Source organism: Seriola dumerili, unplaced genomic scaffold (assembly GCF_002260705.1).
Source record: "Seriola dumerili isolate Sdu_G_001 unplaced genomic scaffold, Sdu_1.0 BDQW01000367.1, whole genome shotgun sequence".
NCBI lineage: Eukaryota > Metazoa > Chordata > Actinopteri > Carangiformes > Carangidae > Seriola > Seriola dumerili.
This window is the reverse complement of record NW_019174622.1, coordinates 282,237-299,449: the sequence shown is the minus strand read 5'-3', so window position 1 is coordinate 299,449 and position 17,213 is coordinate 282,237. Positions and strand designations below refer to the sequence as shown.

Sequence of the window (17,213 nt, the reverse complement as noted above, 5' to 3'; positions counted from 1 at the left end):
AGTTTATGGAGTGCCGAAAATAGAAAGGATTCACCCTCATTCAGAAGGAGCTGTAAATATGGCCAATCTGACCATTGTTGTTGGTCTGATGGTGGCCTTTGCAGGAAAGTCTCGGGACAATTCAAATAAATTCATAACTGTAAAAGGAAACATAATCCCTGTTTGATTTGGAAGAGTGTATTTCCAAGAGTGTACTACAAAAGAATAAAATACAGGGTTTTATTCAGATATGATTCATTTCTGGTGGTAAAATGAATTGATAGTCCTCATCTCAAATGTGTGCAGTTCTGTCGTAGCACAGTGTTAATCCTACACCAGGCCTTCAAATCACAAGAAGATGTTTAAATTGGAAATTATTTTTCTTTCTAGCCCACACAGTCCTCCCATTCGTCATGAGCAAGGCCTGAGTAATTGTCCCACTAGATGCAGCTCACTGGGTAACCTGCGTTTGTCTCCATTCATCGCTGATGAGTAGTTGGTGATGAAAATCAGAAAAGTTGAAACATGTAGTTTTTAAATCATACTGAAACACAGTGCTGTGTTCAAGGGGTGACTGTCTATTATGGCTGCAGCAAGTGCTGGGGGAATAAATTACATGTTTTCTGATTTCAAAGCAGCTTACTGTCAGTGCTGCCAAGTTGGAGAACAGCCAGGGAGAGAGCTTGTCTTAGCAAAAGCAGCCATTCATAGTTTGAACAAATTGGTGACATAATCCAGCATCCCGTTTATAATGGACAAATAAAAAAAAATCAAACCTCTGTTGTACCATTAAGGTAAAATCAGCATCTTTCTGACGGTAGAGTGAATATTCATCAAGTTTTAATACGGTTCGTTTCAGATTGTGGTACTCGATGTAAAGTTGTTATTGACCAGCTCTCAGAAGTTCGTAACTTGTGAGTACACTCTTAAGATAGATGTGTGAATGTTATGTATGTCTTATGCCATCTCACATAGTGACACTTCAAATAGAGATGTACCAAGGTCTCCTATGTCACGGGTCTGTTTATAGACGAGGAAAGCCGAGGCCAAGCACTACTGATTCCATGATGGTACACTGAACTTGTCGATCTGACTGCTGCGGTAGCTCACCTGAAGGGACACTTTTTTTTTTTTTTTTTTTTAAACTTGACCTAGATTCACAGTGTTGTACCCTGCTCATAGAGCTGCTAATCAATAGGCCTACAAATCACATCATCATCATTTCTTGGGTTGGACCAGTGTGGCAGTTTTACCGAATACCAACACAAGTGCCTTATTAGCAATCATTTAATAACAGGTATCAGTTAGTTAGTAGGTTTAATTGTTGTCTTCCAGAGTAACCCTGCCACCAGTTGTTACTCTGTATTAAATGGTGATAACTAGGGCTGAACAATTAATCAAAAATATTATTGATATTGCAATATGGCTAAGTGTAATATCCAAATCGCAGGAGCTGCAATTATATTTTTGATTGCGATCAAATGTGTCATATCATAAATGAAGCACTGTGGTGTTACAGAGATGTTTTGTTTTTTGTTTTTTTGTTTTTCAGTGAAATGAAATGTAAAACTGAAACATGATTTTTTTTTTTTGTTTTTTGTTTTTTTGCACATCGCTTTGCCCAAGTGACCTTAAATAAAGTTTGATCAGTTTAGATTTAATTGGCGAGTTTCAGCATCCAATAACAAAAATTTTAGAGTAATAATCATAATTTATAGATTAAGGCATTATTAATGCCCAATTAAATACCTAACATTGCAAGACGGACCAAGGTTATTCACATTTGAGCTGAGAAGACCAAATGTGGTTCACTATAGAATCAATGGGAACAAGCGTACATACTGTCTGCTTAACACAGACCTACAGTATGTTACTGAACCTATTGGAGTGATGCAGTCCGAATGAAAACCAATGCTGATTACAAAAACATAAGATATGAATGGCTCTATAATGAAACCAGAAATGCCAGCATAAAAATATATTGCACAAAGGGTGGAGAAAAGTGGTGGGCTCACAGAGCGACTATCTCCAGAGCCACACTGCTAGCATGGTTTAAAAAGATCCAACATAAATCTACTGTAGCTGTCCAGAGTGTGATTAACAAATGCTCATCAATGTATTGACTCGTTCACTTTACACAACCTTCCTCTCTCTCAAATCTTTTTTTTGTGTGTCTGTCTCTTTCTCAGACTGGTGTCCTCCATCCATGCCATCATGGCAACCACAGCAGGAGTCATCGTTGTGTCATCATGCCGGGGCAACATCATTAATGACAGGTTAGACTCCATGTCATCGATCATCTTCATGAAACTCTTGTTCCTCGTGTTAACCTGTCGAGATTTCCCACCCAATCATCTCTCGGCTTCACCGGTCCCTGCAGCGCCACGTTACAGCTCTGTTAGGCTCACGGTGGGACCCATAAGATCAAAGGGATTCAAACGCTGGATTGTCATGGTGAAGCTGAGAAAGGTTGAACATACAGTACGTTCTCTGATGCCCAGGAGATACAAGGCGACACATCTGCTACACCACATAAAAAATAGGTCTGAAAAAAATGATTTAGCTTTAACAAGCTACTGGGACTTCAATCTTGAAAATAATGCATGCAAGCACATCACCCTGAATGAGGGAAAATAACCCAATCTTACTGTAAGAATGAAAATGATGTGCTCAGCCTTAAATTTTTGAACTCACTGTTAGCATTGTGCTGCATCTTCTCACCTTGCTTCATTGCAGTTAAATGTGTCATTCACAAAACAAGATATATTTCTTTTAAAAATGTATCTGCTGCCTTTTTTCTCTTAGATATCCACTTAGAGATGGTGAGGTCACGTGTTTCTACCCGCACTATGTTAGTTTATTACTGTATATGCTACTGCGCCTTCTGGTATGACGACAAAGATGTTGAGATGAGCATCAGTCTCCTTCTGTAATTGCAGCAGTGTTTCTAGCCGTTTTGTTTCCACAGGATAATGGCTGCACTAGGAAGGAAACAGGGGTTATTTATGTACCTACACTAGGATGGTCCAGGGTGTAGGCTGCCCTAAATATACAGGAAGAAAAAACAGTTTGCACCGCCCTGCTATATCTGTACTGGAAAGTTTGCTGCTCCAGTGTTTTCACCCAGGAAGTGAGCTGTCGAAGGTAATATCAGCAAGATCTTCAGGTATGAGTATACTGCTTTATCTCATACGTTTTACCCCATTAGCCTGCAGTGATGTCCAGTGAGAAGGTGCAGCACAGTGGTTCCTGTTGTGTCATGTACAGACATTTTTTAAAGGGAATTTTTCTCTTATTTCCACAAAATACACTTAATTTCTCTGTATCTCTACAGTCCACGCACTTCTCTTATTCAACTAGCTGCTTTCATCCGAGCCCCTGCACGCCTCCAGATCAGCCACCTGGCAGCAAATTAGCGTTAGCCTAGCATTAGCCTCCCCATGCAGTTTTAGGAAAGTGTGACGCTAGGCTAATGCTAGCCTGTTAATCCTACTGAGTCAGCGGCCAGACCCGGGCAGGCCCAGTTTCAGGCTACTAATCTCCGCCACCACTCCCCTTCACCCACAGGGCTTAAATCCCCCACAACGCTGCTCAGTTCTGCTGTCCTGTGACGTGCACACGGCCTGGAGCTTATCAGACACATGCTCCGCAGTCAGACCATGAATAGTCTAATACTCTATCACAATCTGTCTCTTCATTTGGCGTGTGTTGCCTCAGTAGCAGTAACTTTAAGGTAGTAAAGTAAGGTTTTGCAGTGGGAAAACCTCCAGTACTGAGGAAACAGTTGTGGAGTTTTATAGTGAAGCCTCCACCATGACCCTTTAGAATACAATGTGTTGAGTTGTTGAATTGTGGTGGCCGTGCTCCCATCACTGACAGATAACCAGTCTCACAAAAAATTTGTGGAAATAAACATTCTGGTGTATTTCGACTTCCTTTCCTGGTTGTAGCCATGATTCCTCATTTCTGATAACATTGTACTCGCCAAGGTAATTAGTGAGATCTGGGAATGCAGCAACATAGAAATCACACAAGTGGATGGATTTTAAACAGCATCACAGTCACGGACAGACTCCCTGGTTCAAACTTGACTCAGTGTACTTTCTGTAGCTGTGAGTGCTCATTGTTTCTGTGCAGTAATCTGATTTCATTTTTGTTGCACTAATTAGAGCCCAACTGTTTTTTTGTTTTTTGTTTTTTTATTCTTTTAGGCCTTTACTCATTTGAAAGTTGAATAAAATGTGATGGGCCATTTGTCAGCTGGCATTTATTTTTAACATAAATATTTTTTTTAAAGGAATCCTTAAATTAGTTTTATTGTTGAAAAATAACATGTCTACACACTTCCTTGTTCCTTAGCAGTCAACAAAGAGGCTGATACTGATATATCTACCATAAGATAATATTTGTCAGATAATATTTGTCTATGTACTGGCTTGTTTGATTTACCTGTCAAACCTGAGCAGGCTTTGCCTCCAAATGAAGCGGTTTAATAATCGGGCTAAATGATCTTATTCACAACCTGTCTGACGGCTTTGTCTTAGTGATGTCACTTTGTCCCCAGTTCCCAGTGGGTGCGTGCAGTTTCATTGTAACCAAACGAACACAATGTCCAAAGCTACAAAAACAAGGCTTAAGTTTTAATAAACTGGATTTATCCCTAAAACAGTGAAACAAATCCTGCAGGAATATCACTGCTATACACACACACACACACACACACACACACACACACACACACACACAAACACACACACACTCCAGCTTGATGACATAATTTTCATATCAATCCTGCCTTGCGCCTTGCTCAATGGCTGCTCTAGACTTAAATGTACCTTGTGCTTATCCCAAAAAAAGTAGAAGGTGCAGTGCAGAGCACACAGGCGTGAATAGGATGTGTATTAGTCTGTATGTATATTTGTACAGGGAGGAATGTTTCTCTTTGTGTGCTTCCAAAATGGTCCCTTCGTATTCAACGTACTCAACACAGCAAGTACACACACTACAGAGTTGAGTCATGTTGCCTTCGTTCCCTGAGCTGTTTGTTGTGCCTTACTGATCTTAATCTCCATGCACTGACCTTAAGAACCCAGTGACGGGTCAGAGGTCAGTAGCGCGGCTCTACCCTGCAGCTTTACTCCATTCTGTCCACATAATTAACCATCACTGTAATCGGTGCTCATTAGCGTGCTGCAGCCATCCAAGCTTTTTATTACACTGTACTTACGTAAGCCCGCCTTATGGCCTCGCAAGCTTGTGTGAGAGAGGGAAGACATATAGGTTGAATGAGTGTCTGTTTGTGTTTACTTCTGCTGAACCTATTTACCAGATGTGTCTACTGGCACAAAGTGAATGTAAACTTAATGGTAGTATTTAGAATTTAACCTGAACTCATCATTGGCTGTAAGATGGTAGATTTGTTTTGCTTAGAAGGATTGTAATTATGTGCACATGACATGTAGGTGCAAGGATGTTGCACAATGACTCCAAACCACAAATTTATTCAGGTTTACAATCTGGTTGAAATGTTTTGATACAAACTAGTTGCAATGGTATGAAAGGAAACATTAAAATATTCAATATGACGAAACACATTTTCACCAGAAACCATAATGATACGCTAAACTGAGATGGTCCCTATAGTAAATATTTTACCTGCATGTTAGCATACTGACATTCCTCAGAGAGCCACTAGCATGGATTTACATTATCATCTCTGGCATCATCTTCATTATAGGGCCGTTATGTTTGTGCAATCTCTGGTTTTCATTTAAATAAATGTGTTTGTCGGAGTAAGCTTCACACATTTATCCTGCTTACTTTGTATGAAATACATAAATATGCAGATGTAGAGTATTTATATGTATTCTGTTTTTTTTCTTCTTCAGGCATTGGCTGGCCACCTACTTTGTCATCTGGTATGGCGTGCCCTACATGACGTACGACATCTTCGCCATGTACCTCAGCCACTACTACCGCTTCCGAGTGAAGGGGCACGAGGACTACAAGCAGCATTCACTGAGGACCGTCAACTCCTTCGTCCGCAGGGAGTTCCTGCTGGTGCTGCACCACATCGCCCTGCTCACCATCCTGCTGCCTGTTACACTGGTGAGTGACGACTGAGGTGAAAACAGAATGAATGCAGGCCAGTACCGAGCGTGATGGATCGCTAGTTCGCTGAATCGGCTGCTGGCAGGAATCACTCTCTCACGCATTGCTGCAGCTAAAACCAATAGGTTCACAGGTCACAATCTTCATCTGCAACGTGGGATTACTGGCTGTTTACTACAACTGTCATGGATCTCATGGGGTGGTTCAGTGACACCAGTTCACTATTTTTGTGAATGAGAGTTATTTAAGGGGTTATGGGTTATATTAATAGCTGGGGCTCAGACTGTATTGGTGTACATTTCAAAAAACAACAGATACTAGCCTACTGTGTTAATAGTAAGCGAAACATTTACTTATAATTTTAGATCTGAAATGATAAGTTGATTGATCAGTGGCTCGATCAACCAGCATCTCAGAAGAAATTTTTCTTGTTTGCTATAACGGCGAACTAAATATATTTGGGTTTTGGACTCTTGGTTGCACCAAACAAGGAAGTGTAATGTTAGCTTTTGGTTTGGGGAAATTGTAATTGGCATCATTCACTATTTTCCAATATTTTATAGACGTATTGAATTTAGGGGTGCATGTGTGAGCTAAAAGGAACATACAAGTGCTATTCACATTATACATTACGTTACTCCTGACCAATATTCAAAGGACACTGTGGTGATTTTTATCATATCTGAACGTGTCTTTCAAGCAGCCATTGGTTTGTGTTTATTTCAGTACGGCACAAAAAAATCAACCTAAAGAGAGTTGGACGTCGATGTCATGTGTTCTTTGAATACTGTCCACTGCCAGTAATGCATTGTTAATGTGTGCTATAATGTAGTCCACTGTTTTCAAATCAATCCTTGCTTTAAACTGCATTATCTCCTAATGATTATTTAAGTGGCAACAAATAGACACTGCGCTCATTGTCATGGATTATCTACCAAGTAATTTTCATGTCTCTGGGAAATGCAATACGTCAGAATTAAATGAATGTTACGCTTTGGAAAGTGGTTTGAAGCAACGTCGAATATACATAAAATGAAGTGCATAAGCATGTTTTTCCACCCGGTCCTCAAAACTTCTATCGTCTCACTGCAGTATTATGTGTATACATTACCTCAGGGTTTCTATACACAACCACGCCATCTCAACAACAGTGAGTACACGTGGTTTAAAGCTGCTTATAGCTCATAGATTTTACGCTATAAAATCGTCACTGTACTGAAAAATCCTTGTCACTGAATAGAAGTTACATTTGTGGATTACTAACATCTTAGGGCACAATAAAGGTGGCAGTGAAGTGCCCCACCCTCCTGAACTGAACCCTTGGTCAATCTCTAACCAAGACCACTTCACTGAATTACTTTGTGGTCCATGGGAGGAAATGTTTGAGTCCAACTCCCTCAGCTCAAAGGAATAACAAGTGTTCAAGACCTCAGAGGAATAAATGGCAGGAAAGGAAAGAGAACATTAAGCTATCGATTACTTTCTTTGAACAAATAGCAACAAATTATTCTTTATTGTTTTCTTTTGTGTCCTTGTATTGTGAGTGTTGTAAAGGGTCTAAAGCGGTAAGAATGGACAGGAAAGGAGAATGAAGGGTGGAGGTTGCCAAGTGCCAGTCGAATGTCAAGAAGCTCTCGACGAACATGAAAGCATCAAAGCCCAGGGAAAAAAAAAAAAAAAAAGATTTGCATGGATGAAAATGCAGTTAGTTGTTAAGTGGAGGAAGCAGGCAACAAAATAAGAGTTGCACTGTGGACTGCAATGACTTTAAAATGCAGGTATGACCTGCAAATTGGAAGCCTACTGACCTGTTAAACCCGAGTTCACCGTCACACACTTTGAGCAGTAAAGTGAATTCCTGTAAAAGCATGCGAGGAAGTTTTGTAGAAGGGCTCCATGTTCTGATTAATGACTTACTATGATGTCCTATATATATTTTATCACGAACTAGAACGAGGTTATCCGGGAGCTTGCTTCAACCTGGTGATTACAGTTTTTATATGGTTTACAGAACTTTGTAACATAGCATCTCCTTTCCAAGTAGTATCCCAGGTTAGGAGGCCAGGTGCAGTGGAAACCCGGCCCTTTTGTTTGCAGTGGCAATATGAGATCACATTACCCTACATTATTCAGCTCCAGCTGCAGTCATCCTGTCTTTTCTCTAAACTCACCACCCCTCCCTCTGTTTCTCCTCTTGTTCCCTCACTCATCAGCTTTATGCCACTCTGGCTTGCCAGGGTAATACATGAGCCGGTAGACTCATCTGGCAAGCTGTTATAGGACAGTGACATGCAGGAGGAGGGAGAGACCCAACCTTTAGGTGTAGATGATGTCGATTAGTTGATTACTGTTAACCCGCTGGCTTTGTTCGCAGTAGATATTCGGGCATGTCATAGTTGGATAAGCACAGCTGTAATTAATAAAATTAATCGATTCTATTTGGATGTGCCAGTTTAAGGGTCCAGATACAGTCACTGGCTCACCTAAACCGCACCTCTCCTGCTGTGAAAAGTCTGCTGTAGAAAGGCCTTTTGTTGTATCAGCATAAAAAGATAGGTTGATGACAATAATACTGCAAGTTGGCAAATGAGTCTGACACTGACCTTATTAAGCAGATCATTGCTTAGTCACTGTGACTGACCAGATGTGACTGGTCCACAAAACATAGCTGTTTTTTTTTTTTTTGTCAGTGTCATTATAAAATTCACTGTCTGCTGCAAGTTCGAATCGTTTAGTCATTTCGGGCCGCCGGCTCAATTTTTACATATTAAATTGGGAAAAAGAGAGCACTGGTATCAGATATGATCCTCTGCATTGACAGATATCCTGGAGAGAAACGGTCGAATCGTGCATCCATAGGATCAAACAAACACCACTGTAGCCTCAAAGTGCGTCCTTCACCAGGTTTCGCAGATTCAAGGTGCGATCTGGTGGCGGCCTTGTGTTGATGTTGTGGGCAAGTGCAGCCAAGGGGACAACTCGAGAACACCTGAGGGATTGCGTGTCACATCTGAACTGGGAATACTCCAGGATACAGCGGAGGGAGTTGGCGGAGAAACTGGTTTGTGGCTGGCGAGAAGCACGTCCGGACCTATTAATTAGTTTGCTATCCCCACCTGCTCATTATATTTTAGCTCTCTGCTTAGGTTTTTAATGACGGTGCCAGGTGTGGTTTACACGTGGACAGTGTTGTGTTTTTATGTTCATGTCAACCTTAAAGCCAGTGGCTAACCATGATTCTTGTTGTAAATTCATCTCATTTGCACGTGTGCTTCTGTTTGTTGTATAAAATTCAAATAAATCCTTCGACAGATGCTTAACATCCGACACAAGCAACCACAAATACATCTATTGTTCCCAGTGGCTGCAGGAAAATTGGAGGTTTGCATGAGAATAGTGTTGCAGCTCACAACAAAGGTAAATGATTTGACTTCTCATATCAGACATATCTCACATGGCAGTTAAAGGACTTAGGTTGAAATCTGTGGAGATAGGTATAAGTGGGGTAAAGTTTTAAATTATGTCTCGTACAGCATCTCAAACACCATATAGATAAAGTAGTATAAAGGTAACACACACACACACACACACACACACACACACACACACACACACACACACACAAACAAACACATGTAGCGGGTGGGGGCGGGGTGAGGTTGCCAGGTAGTTTGTTTGGCGTGGTGTAATGTTCCCCTCTGTGGTCTCAGTCATTCTTTCATGGGCAGATGGCAAAGCCACGTCTGAAGCCGCTCATGCTTTATTCATCATCAGCACGCAGCAAGCTAGGCTACCAGACAGTGCTTGTCTTTTTATTTGGAGTCTCTTTATCCATCTAGACTGACTCACCTATTCTAGGATGGCCTCTCTAACCACACAGCGCTGTGCCACTGGTCAATATTTGAAAGCTTCATTCATTACTTATGTACAGGACATCACTCCCTCCTCCACCCCAGCCCAACGCTCCCTGCCTTTTTTTTTTTTTTACCATCTTGAAGTTGTGGTAGAAGTGAGACGTCCGCCATTTGTGGTTGTGGCATTTAACAAAAAAACATAGATTATCCTACAAGTATCAGATGAAGTATTTTAATCAACAGCCCCTGGGTGTCGGTCTTAAATTTTATCCACCTGAGTCTAATTTGCAAATGAAACATGCTCAATACGTCGCTGTATGTGGACGTGTGGTTGGTGTCCACAACCGCTAAAGTCGAGGACAGTTCTTTCATGTTACTAAAGAGATTACCAAACCTCAGTTGGCTCTTGAGGATATTTCATTTAAAAGTAGAGACATACAAAGAGATGTGTTTTAAAGTTAAACAACCGTGTTCTCAGCCAAATCGCTGGGATTGGTGTCGATCAAGCAAGATTGCCATCATACTCCAAAATCCGCATTTCCAGACCAGATAATCAGAACAGACACTAACAAAGGATTTCCCTAATGCGGCATTCTTTTGTCCCAATTCTGAGGACAAAGCTGAGGTTTCCTTTGTAGCTTTCAATACGCCAGTCATTTGTTTGTTGTGTTCAAATCCTCATAAACTCATAAAGTTGGGAAATATCACGCGACCACATCAGGTTTACGAGGTGTTTGTGTTTTTGTGGTTGTCACTCACTGGTAAATAAAACACTTGTAAACTTCCTGGGTATACATTTGCTCAGAGGAGCCTTAATGCACAGTCAGTTTTGGTCTCTGTGGAGACATTTTGGGAGGAGGAGCAGGGTCAGTCTGGGTTTCAGGTCTTCCAAAGCCACGGCCATTGTGGGCTGTGTAGGAGCATCCAGCTCCTGGATTGGTTGGAGATGGGAGGAGAATCCTGGTCTCCATTTGCAGTCAAACAATTGTGTTTGTGCCCATCCACCGTCCTGGCTTTCACACAACCCTTGTTTTTCCCTGTGCTTTAGGAATGTCACACTAATACCTGCTTTTGTACCAGACCTATACCCACGCTAACAGCAGCATGCAGCAGCAGTTGAGACGACCAGAGCCATCATCAGTAAAAACAAAAAGCATTGGCTTTAGCTTTGTTTCAGTCACATCTGTCAGGTGCAACAAACTTGTAAAGTGCTGCTGATGATTGATTACTGAAGAGAGGTCGTCCACATTCTGTCACAACAGATCAACACTGGCATCCTCTCCAAAACAAATATTACACAAAACACTATTGAACGAAAACTTTAATTCAGGTTATTTTTTGTTATCTCAAATTGGCCTCACAAACGGCCATGTGAAGCATATAGCAGCCGCTCAACTTGATTTAAATGTAATACGAAGATAAACCTTTTATATAATAAATCGGCCTAATCAGAAGCAGCCTTTTAAAAAAAACCTGACGTTGCTCCATGTCTTTCGAAGCCTCTCTTACGGTTCCAGGTCCAGACTTTTCCAGACGCTGTCCTTGAATGTCAGCTGTGTTTGTTTCCATGCTTATGTTTGTTTGCTCACCCTGTGTGTGTGTGTGTGCTCTGTTTGTCTGTTCCTCAGTTCTTCAGAAAGGACCAGGGGGATTTCTTCATCGGCTGCTTGTTTCTAACAGAGCTCAGCACTCCCTTTGTCTCCCTGGGGAAGATACTTATTCAGGTGAGACAGCACACACACATGTGCGTGTCATGTATTGTGTTTTAAAATCTTCAAAGCTCGGGGTTTTGAGACTGTGTAGAGGAAAATTACTAAAATTGGAACGAAAATAGAAATATAATAAGGCCATCATTACTTTCTCAGACAGGTCGGCTACCTCACAGCCAATTTGGTCAATCATTTACCAAACGAGCAGTGAGTTTCCAATCACAGCTTAGCAACCGTAACCAGGCAGAGTAGGCCTGCTGAGCTTTGAATGTCTCTACATGTCGACCAGTTCGAGGAAAGTGTTTAGCCTGTCCAAAAATCATGTGTTTGTCGGGCCCTAACAGAAGCTGCAAACTACTACACCACTGTATCGTCATGTATGCCAATGCTTGCGGCTCTGTCCTGCTTTATTTGGGGAAGATTACACCTTGCTTGTCCAGCTGTAGTCTGATCTTGCGTACATTCCTTATCATACTTTAAATACTAGGACTAGATAAGTTCTACACAGAACAAAGATGTTTCTTTATATGCATGTCTTCTGCATCTGTTCACGTCAGCCTCGGTATCATGTATGTAGCCATCAAGTGCAAATTTAGTACCATTCAGCCGGGGACATCATTTTCATTCAACTCATGAAGCTAGCATTAGCTTGATTAGCGAGCTAGCTACAGCTGATTCCATTTGAGACGACAAAATTAACAGTTGCAGGTTAGAACCATTGTTTAACGGATTACAGGTCGCCATTATATAATTGTAAACTGCATATGTTGCTGTGTGAGAATGGAAAGCTTGACAAGTGTAGCAACAGTAACTAAGGGGGGAGCTTAGTGAGCAGTCAGTTTAGCTGCTGAGTGATAACGAAGGCACCAGAATCATTCATGTTGCTCTGGTACAGCATTGGTTCCAGTGCTCCATGATGACACCTGCTCCTGTGCAACATCTGTTAACAAGACGGCGTCAGACTGAACCTGAAGTGTTTTTGAATTATAATTTGTTCACAGTATAGCACAGTGGAGGAAGAGTTAGACTGACTTTTCTTTCTGTGCAAGCCGGCAGCGTTGTTATTTAAGCAATAGAGAAACCAACACCACCACCACAGTATATGCTGTTGCAAAGGAAATGGAAAGATTAACTGGAAAACCAAACACTACAGATAAAGTGACATAAGTAGAGAAACGTGTGCAAAATATACCACATAGGGGAAGTATGCAAAATGACTGCATGAGTGGCTTTTAATTTATTTATCTATCACTCTACTACGACTACTACATATTTCGTAACTGAATGGGTTGAACTATATGTGCAGATACCTAATCAGCACCATTCATGGTATAAATAAAGGCCTCAGCTTTGTAGCTACATTTTTTAAATACAAAAAAGGCTGCCCGAGATACTGTTGTGTGTATATTTCACACGTATATTGTATGTATGTGTATATATATATATATAAGTGTTATAACTCTCTGACTGGGCACTAAAAGAAATACATTCATCTTTGCACTTTGTGCCCAGGTGATAAGCAGAGCCTTGCATCATCAAAAACCTGAGTATCTGCATTTCATTTGGGATGTAGCTTGTCACTGTACTATCAATAATTAAGGTGCATGGCTCACCCCAGAAAAAAAACAAAAAAAAAAACCCATCAGTCGGAAGCGTTGAGCTAAGAAGCACTGTTCACTCTCCCCGGCTCTTAACCCATCCACCGGAATTAGTGCCATCATTAGTTCCATCCATACAGTGGGCATCACGTCTTTATACTTAGACAAGCACATATGTGTTGTATAGTCAAAGGTAGTGTGTCTGTGTCTTAGCAAAGCAGTCGTCTAAGAATAGAGGCCTTGCTGTGAAATCAGTGGACCGTGGGCTTTCAGGTCTTTGCTGACATCTGGTGTCAGCAGAGAAAAAGAGCAAAGCAAAGCTCCACTGCTCCTCCCTGTCTGTAAAAGAAAAAAGAAAAAAAAAACGCTGCCCTCCTTTGGACTCGATCAGCACTAACAGAGACTCTGCCAGGCATTTTCACTGCTCTCAACAGCAGTGTTGATTCCTATTGATCTCTGCTGCATAGACCAGGGTCCTCCCAGTCTTTCACATCAGAGAGGAGGAGAAGACCTTTTCTAATGAATGGTGAAGAGATACCAACATTTGAAGCCTGAATGTAGATTTACTTTTCATTACAATGTAATGAATGTAGTAAATATGAACACAATCATACAATCATCTGGCTGTAGTTGGGCTCAGGTTTAGCTAACAAACGTGTACGTACCTTTTAGCATCTTAGCATGCGCAGGTTAGCATGTAGTGCTGAGTGTGTTCAGTACACATGCTAACATTAAAGTCCCATCACACGGAGAAATTAATCTGCACCTGTTTGTGACTATTTGTTCCCTTAAAGGTCGGCTTTGTCAAGACACCTTGCCGCTGATCAATGATGCAAATTTGGAACTAGACACAAGAAATGTTTAAAAGTGCTGGTGTGACTGGGTCTGTAGCACGTTTGCATGCTATGTAATCATGAAGCTCAAAGTAAAGCCAGTCATTAGTGTTAGAAAAGGATCTTTTCATTTAACTGAAGTCTTAGACAAGTGGGAATCTGACCCTGGTGGTGGTGGTGATGGATGGGAAGTCATTAGTTTTCATCCTCTGGGCATCACAAGTGTTTGTACCAGGTTTCATGGGCGGAAGTATTTCACCACGAACCAAGTGACCAACAGACTGTCACGTGTGTGGCTGATTTATCACTCATGGTGGACGCCAGTAGGGCAAGCTAAGGAGGCCAATCCTAATCTTTGACTTGTAGTTTTTAACAGCAAATTTTAAATCAAAACATTCATGAATCTACCCGAGGACCTCAGAGGGTCTCTGGACCTTTCTGGTGTGGGTTTTATGGTTACAGCTTAAAGTCACAGTTAGGATGTCTTTGCCGTCTATAATGTGATTTTATTTCTGAGTGTAATGGAATATGTAGGCAATGGATTTTAAATCAAATCCAACAGATTTGATTGGATCACTCAAAGTGGTGATGGGGGGGGGGGCTTAGTGAATATACTGTACGCGTGTAGTAGAATTTCAGCCTTAGAGCACAGTCGCGCTCTTTTTTGCTGACTAAGATATATATATACACACACACACACACACACACACACACACACACACACACACACACACACACACACACACACACACACACCTCTGACCCATGAAGAAACCAAAACCGGTTTCATATGATGGGCAGAGTCAGCTAGTCACCCCACATCATATAATAACAAATGATATAATAACATTTCACAGGAAGTGATGAAATACTCAAAAAGGAATGAAACGGGATTAGAACATAGAAAATGTATTTTGTTTTTCACTGTGTCTTTCAGCGCTACTTCTCTTCATCCCTTCGTCCTCTCTCCATCCCTCCCTCTTATTCTTTTCTCCTCCACCAGCTCAGCCTCCAGGACTGCTGGCTGCACAAGGCCAATGGTGGTATGGTACTGTTCACCTTCTTTATGTGCCGCATCGCCCTCTTCCCCTACATGTACTGGATGTACGGCCGCCACTACGGCATCCCGCTCTACAGCGTGCCCTTCCACCTGCCGCTGTCCGCCAACCTGGGCAACTCGTGCATCCTGGCGCCGCAGGTCTACTGGTTCGTCCTGCTCTGCCGAAAGGGCTACCGCCTGTACAAGCGTAGCCGCAGCCCTGACGCGTCTCCTGTGGCCGCCGTCACTGACAATTCGAAGGACGATTGATATCCAGTTCACGATTGCTCGCTCAAGCCGCACACTCAGCTACTAACGCAACTACTTCTGCAAAGGCACTAGTTTGACTTAACACATTTCAAACCCCACCATTGTACTGTAGTACACCAGGACTGCCTGCTCTCGTCCCACAGCTCCTGGGCATTTTCCGCACACTTTAATTCCTCTGTTTCGAATCTGCTGCCTACGTGGACCTCTCCACCGATCTAATTCTACTACTGAAGTTTGAAGATTTGGGTGTTTTTTTGGATTTGGCTCTAGCCTGGATCTTGTTGAAGTGCTACCCTGCGTCCGTCTACATTTTCAGCACCGAAGAAAAGTTTGCTTCACCGAGAGTACAAGGTGGAGTAAAAGCACCAGAAACTGAAGAGGAGCTTCCAAGGACAGACAGTATCTTATCTCTTACTCCTACTGTGTTTACAGCCTCTGCTGATTTGGAAGGTCTGTTACAGTGCGTGTATGTGTGTGTGTGTGTGTGTGTGTGAGAGCGTGAGTGAGTGGCTGTTGCAACAGGTTGTATTTATTTTTATGGTTTTTCTGTAATGTTTCAGATAGCTGCGTTTCCTCTCTCATCCATTCACTAATCAGACTCACAAGAAGGATTAGGAATCGCGGTGGGTGCAAATTCAGGCAGTATTAGCAGGATGAAAAAATGTGAGGAATACATGTCACCTCATCCTCATGTGAGAAATAACAGCTACCCATTAATGTGACATAATATTAAGGTTCAGACTTTCCAGTCCTGTTCATTTTTGCTTGTAGTTTCTCATACAGCATGCAACCCTGCAGCAACAATCCCACATTCCTCACTGTCACATCCAGCACAGATTTATGGTCCTGGTTGTTTCCAGTAGCCATCCCCCTCAACCGTGAGCTAGCTCTGTATGCATAGTGTTTGTCCCCTATAAATTAACGCTGCACCCATGTTCACTCAAGGTTTTCGGGAATTCACATTGCTCCGATGTTGGAGCTGGAGAATGGTGGCATCATCAAAAGGTTGTCTTTGCTGAGGGAACCATTCTTCATTTTCATGAATTTAAGTCATTTTTTCGGGACGTGCATTACATGTATAAAACACGTCCGTGCTGGATACTGCGAAGTCTGTCAAGACCTCAAAGGAATCACCTTGAGAAAAACACAGGGATGGGATAAGATATGGCCCTTTGTTAGAAAATATTGTGTATAATGACTCACCTACACCCGAGTACACAGATTGGTGAAGTTCAGATTGTGAGTTTCTGCTGTGTTAATCTGTATTGTGTGTGTATCTGTGAGGGTTTCTCTTCTGCAGAGCAGAGGGTAATTTAGGTTTCTTGCTACTGAGAGATTCAGTGTGTGAGTCCTCAGTCTTTGTTCAGATGACACTGGAGCGTTGCAGCTGCCATAGAAACGCTGCCAGGCTGACAGCCAGAGCTGACGCAGGGCATCTTGGGACGACAGAGTCTTTGACGGTCGCTTCCGGTCAAATGTCAACGGCTGTTGAAGATTTGTTTTCTCCTGTGAAAAGTCAGTCAGACCACAGAGGGGTGGGGTGGGGGTGATGGGGACGTGGTAATGCCTAATGTGGGACGAACTCAGGGCCAAGGTTAGAGCAATAAGGTGAGCAGTGGCTCATCAGGGCAAACTAATACAGAGGATGGAAATGTCTGAGCAATTAGCCACAGAGGCCGAGGGTCTCAGGAGTGATTGTTCCTGACACCGATCTGTAACATAATCAAAAGATGTCATCCAGTAACTGTTTAGTTTCCCTGAGGCTCCAGAGATTTATATGCACTTGTGTATCAGGTGTTGCTTTGAGCACTTCACACAGG

The 17,213-nt window shown here is 42.1% G+C and overlaps 1 protein-coding gene across 1 annotated transcript in view; it reads left to right on the top strand.

The window, feature by feature from the left end:
- The window catches only part of LOC111233076 (smoothelin-like protein 2), a 40,353-nt gene that overhangs the window by 5,789 nt on the left and 17,351 nt on the right, over nucleotides 1-17,213 (top strand). The window contains exons 2-3 of the mRNA XM_022760822.1: nucleotides 2,169-2,255; nucleotides 5,868-6,087. Coding sequence (XP_022616543.1) covers nucleotides 2,169-2,255; nucleotides 5,868-6,087 — 307 coding nt within the window. The remainder of the gene's footprint in view (nucleotides 1-2,168; nucleotides 2,256-5,867; nucleotides 6,088-17,213) is intronic.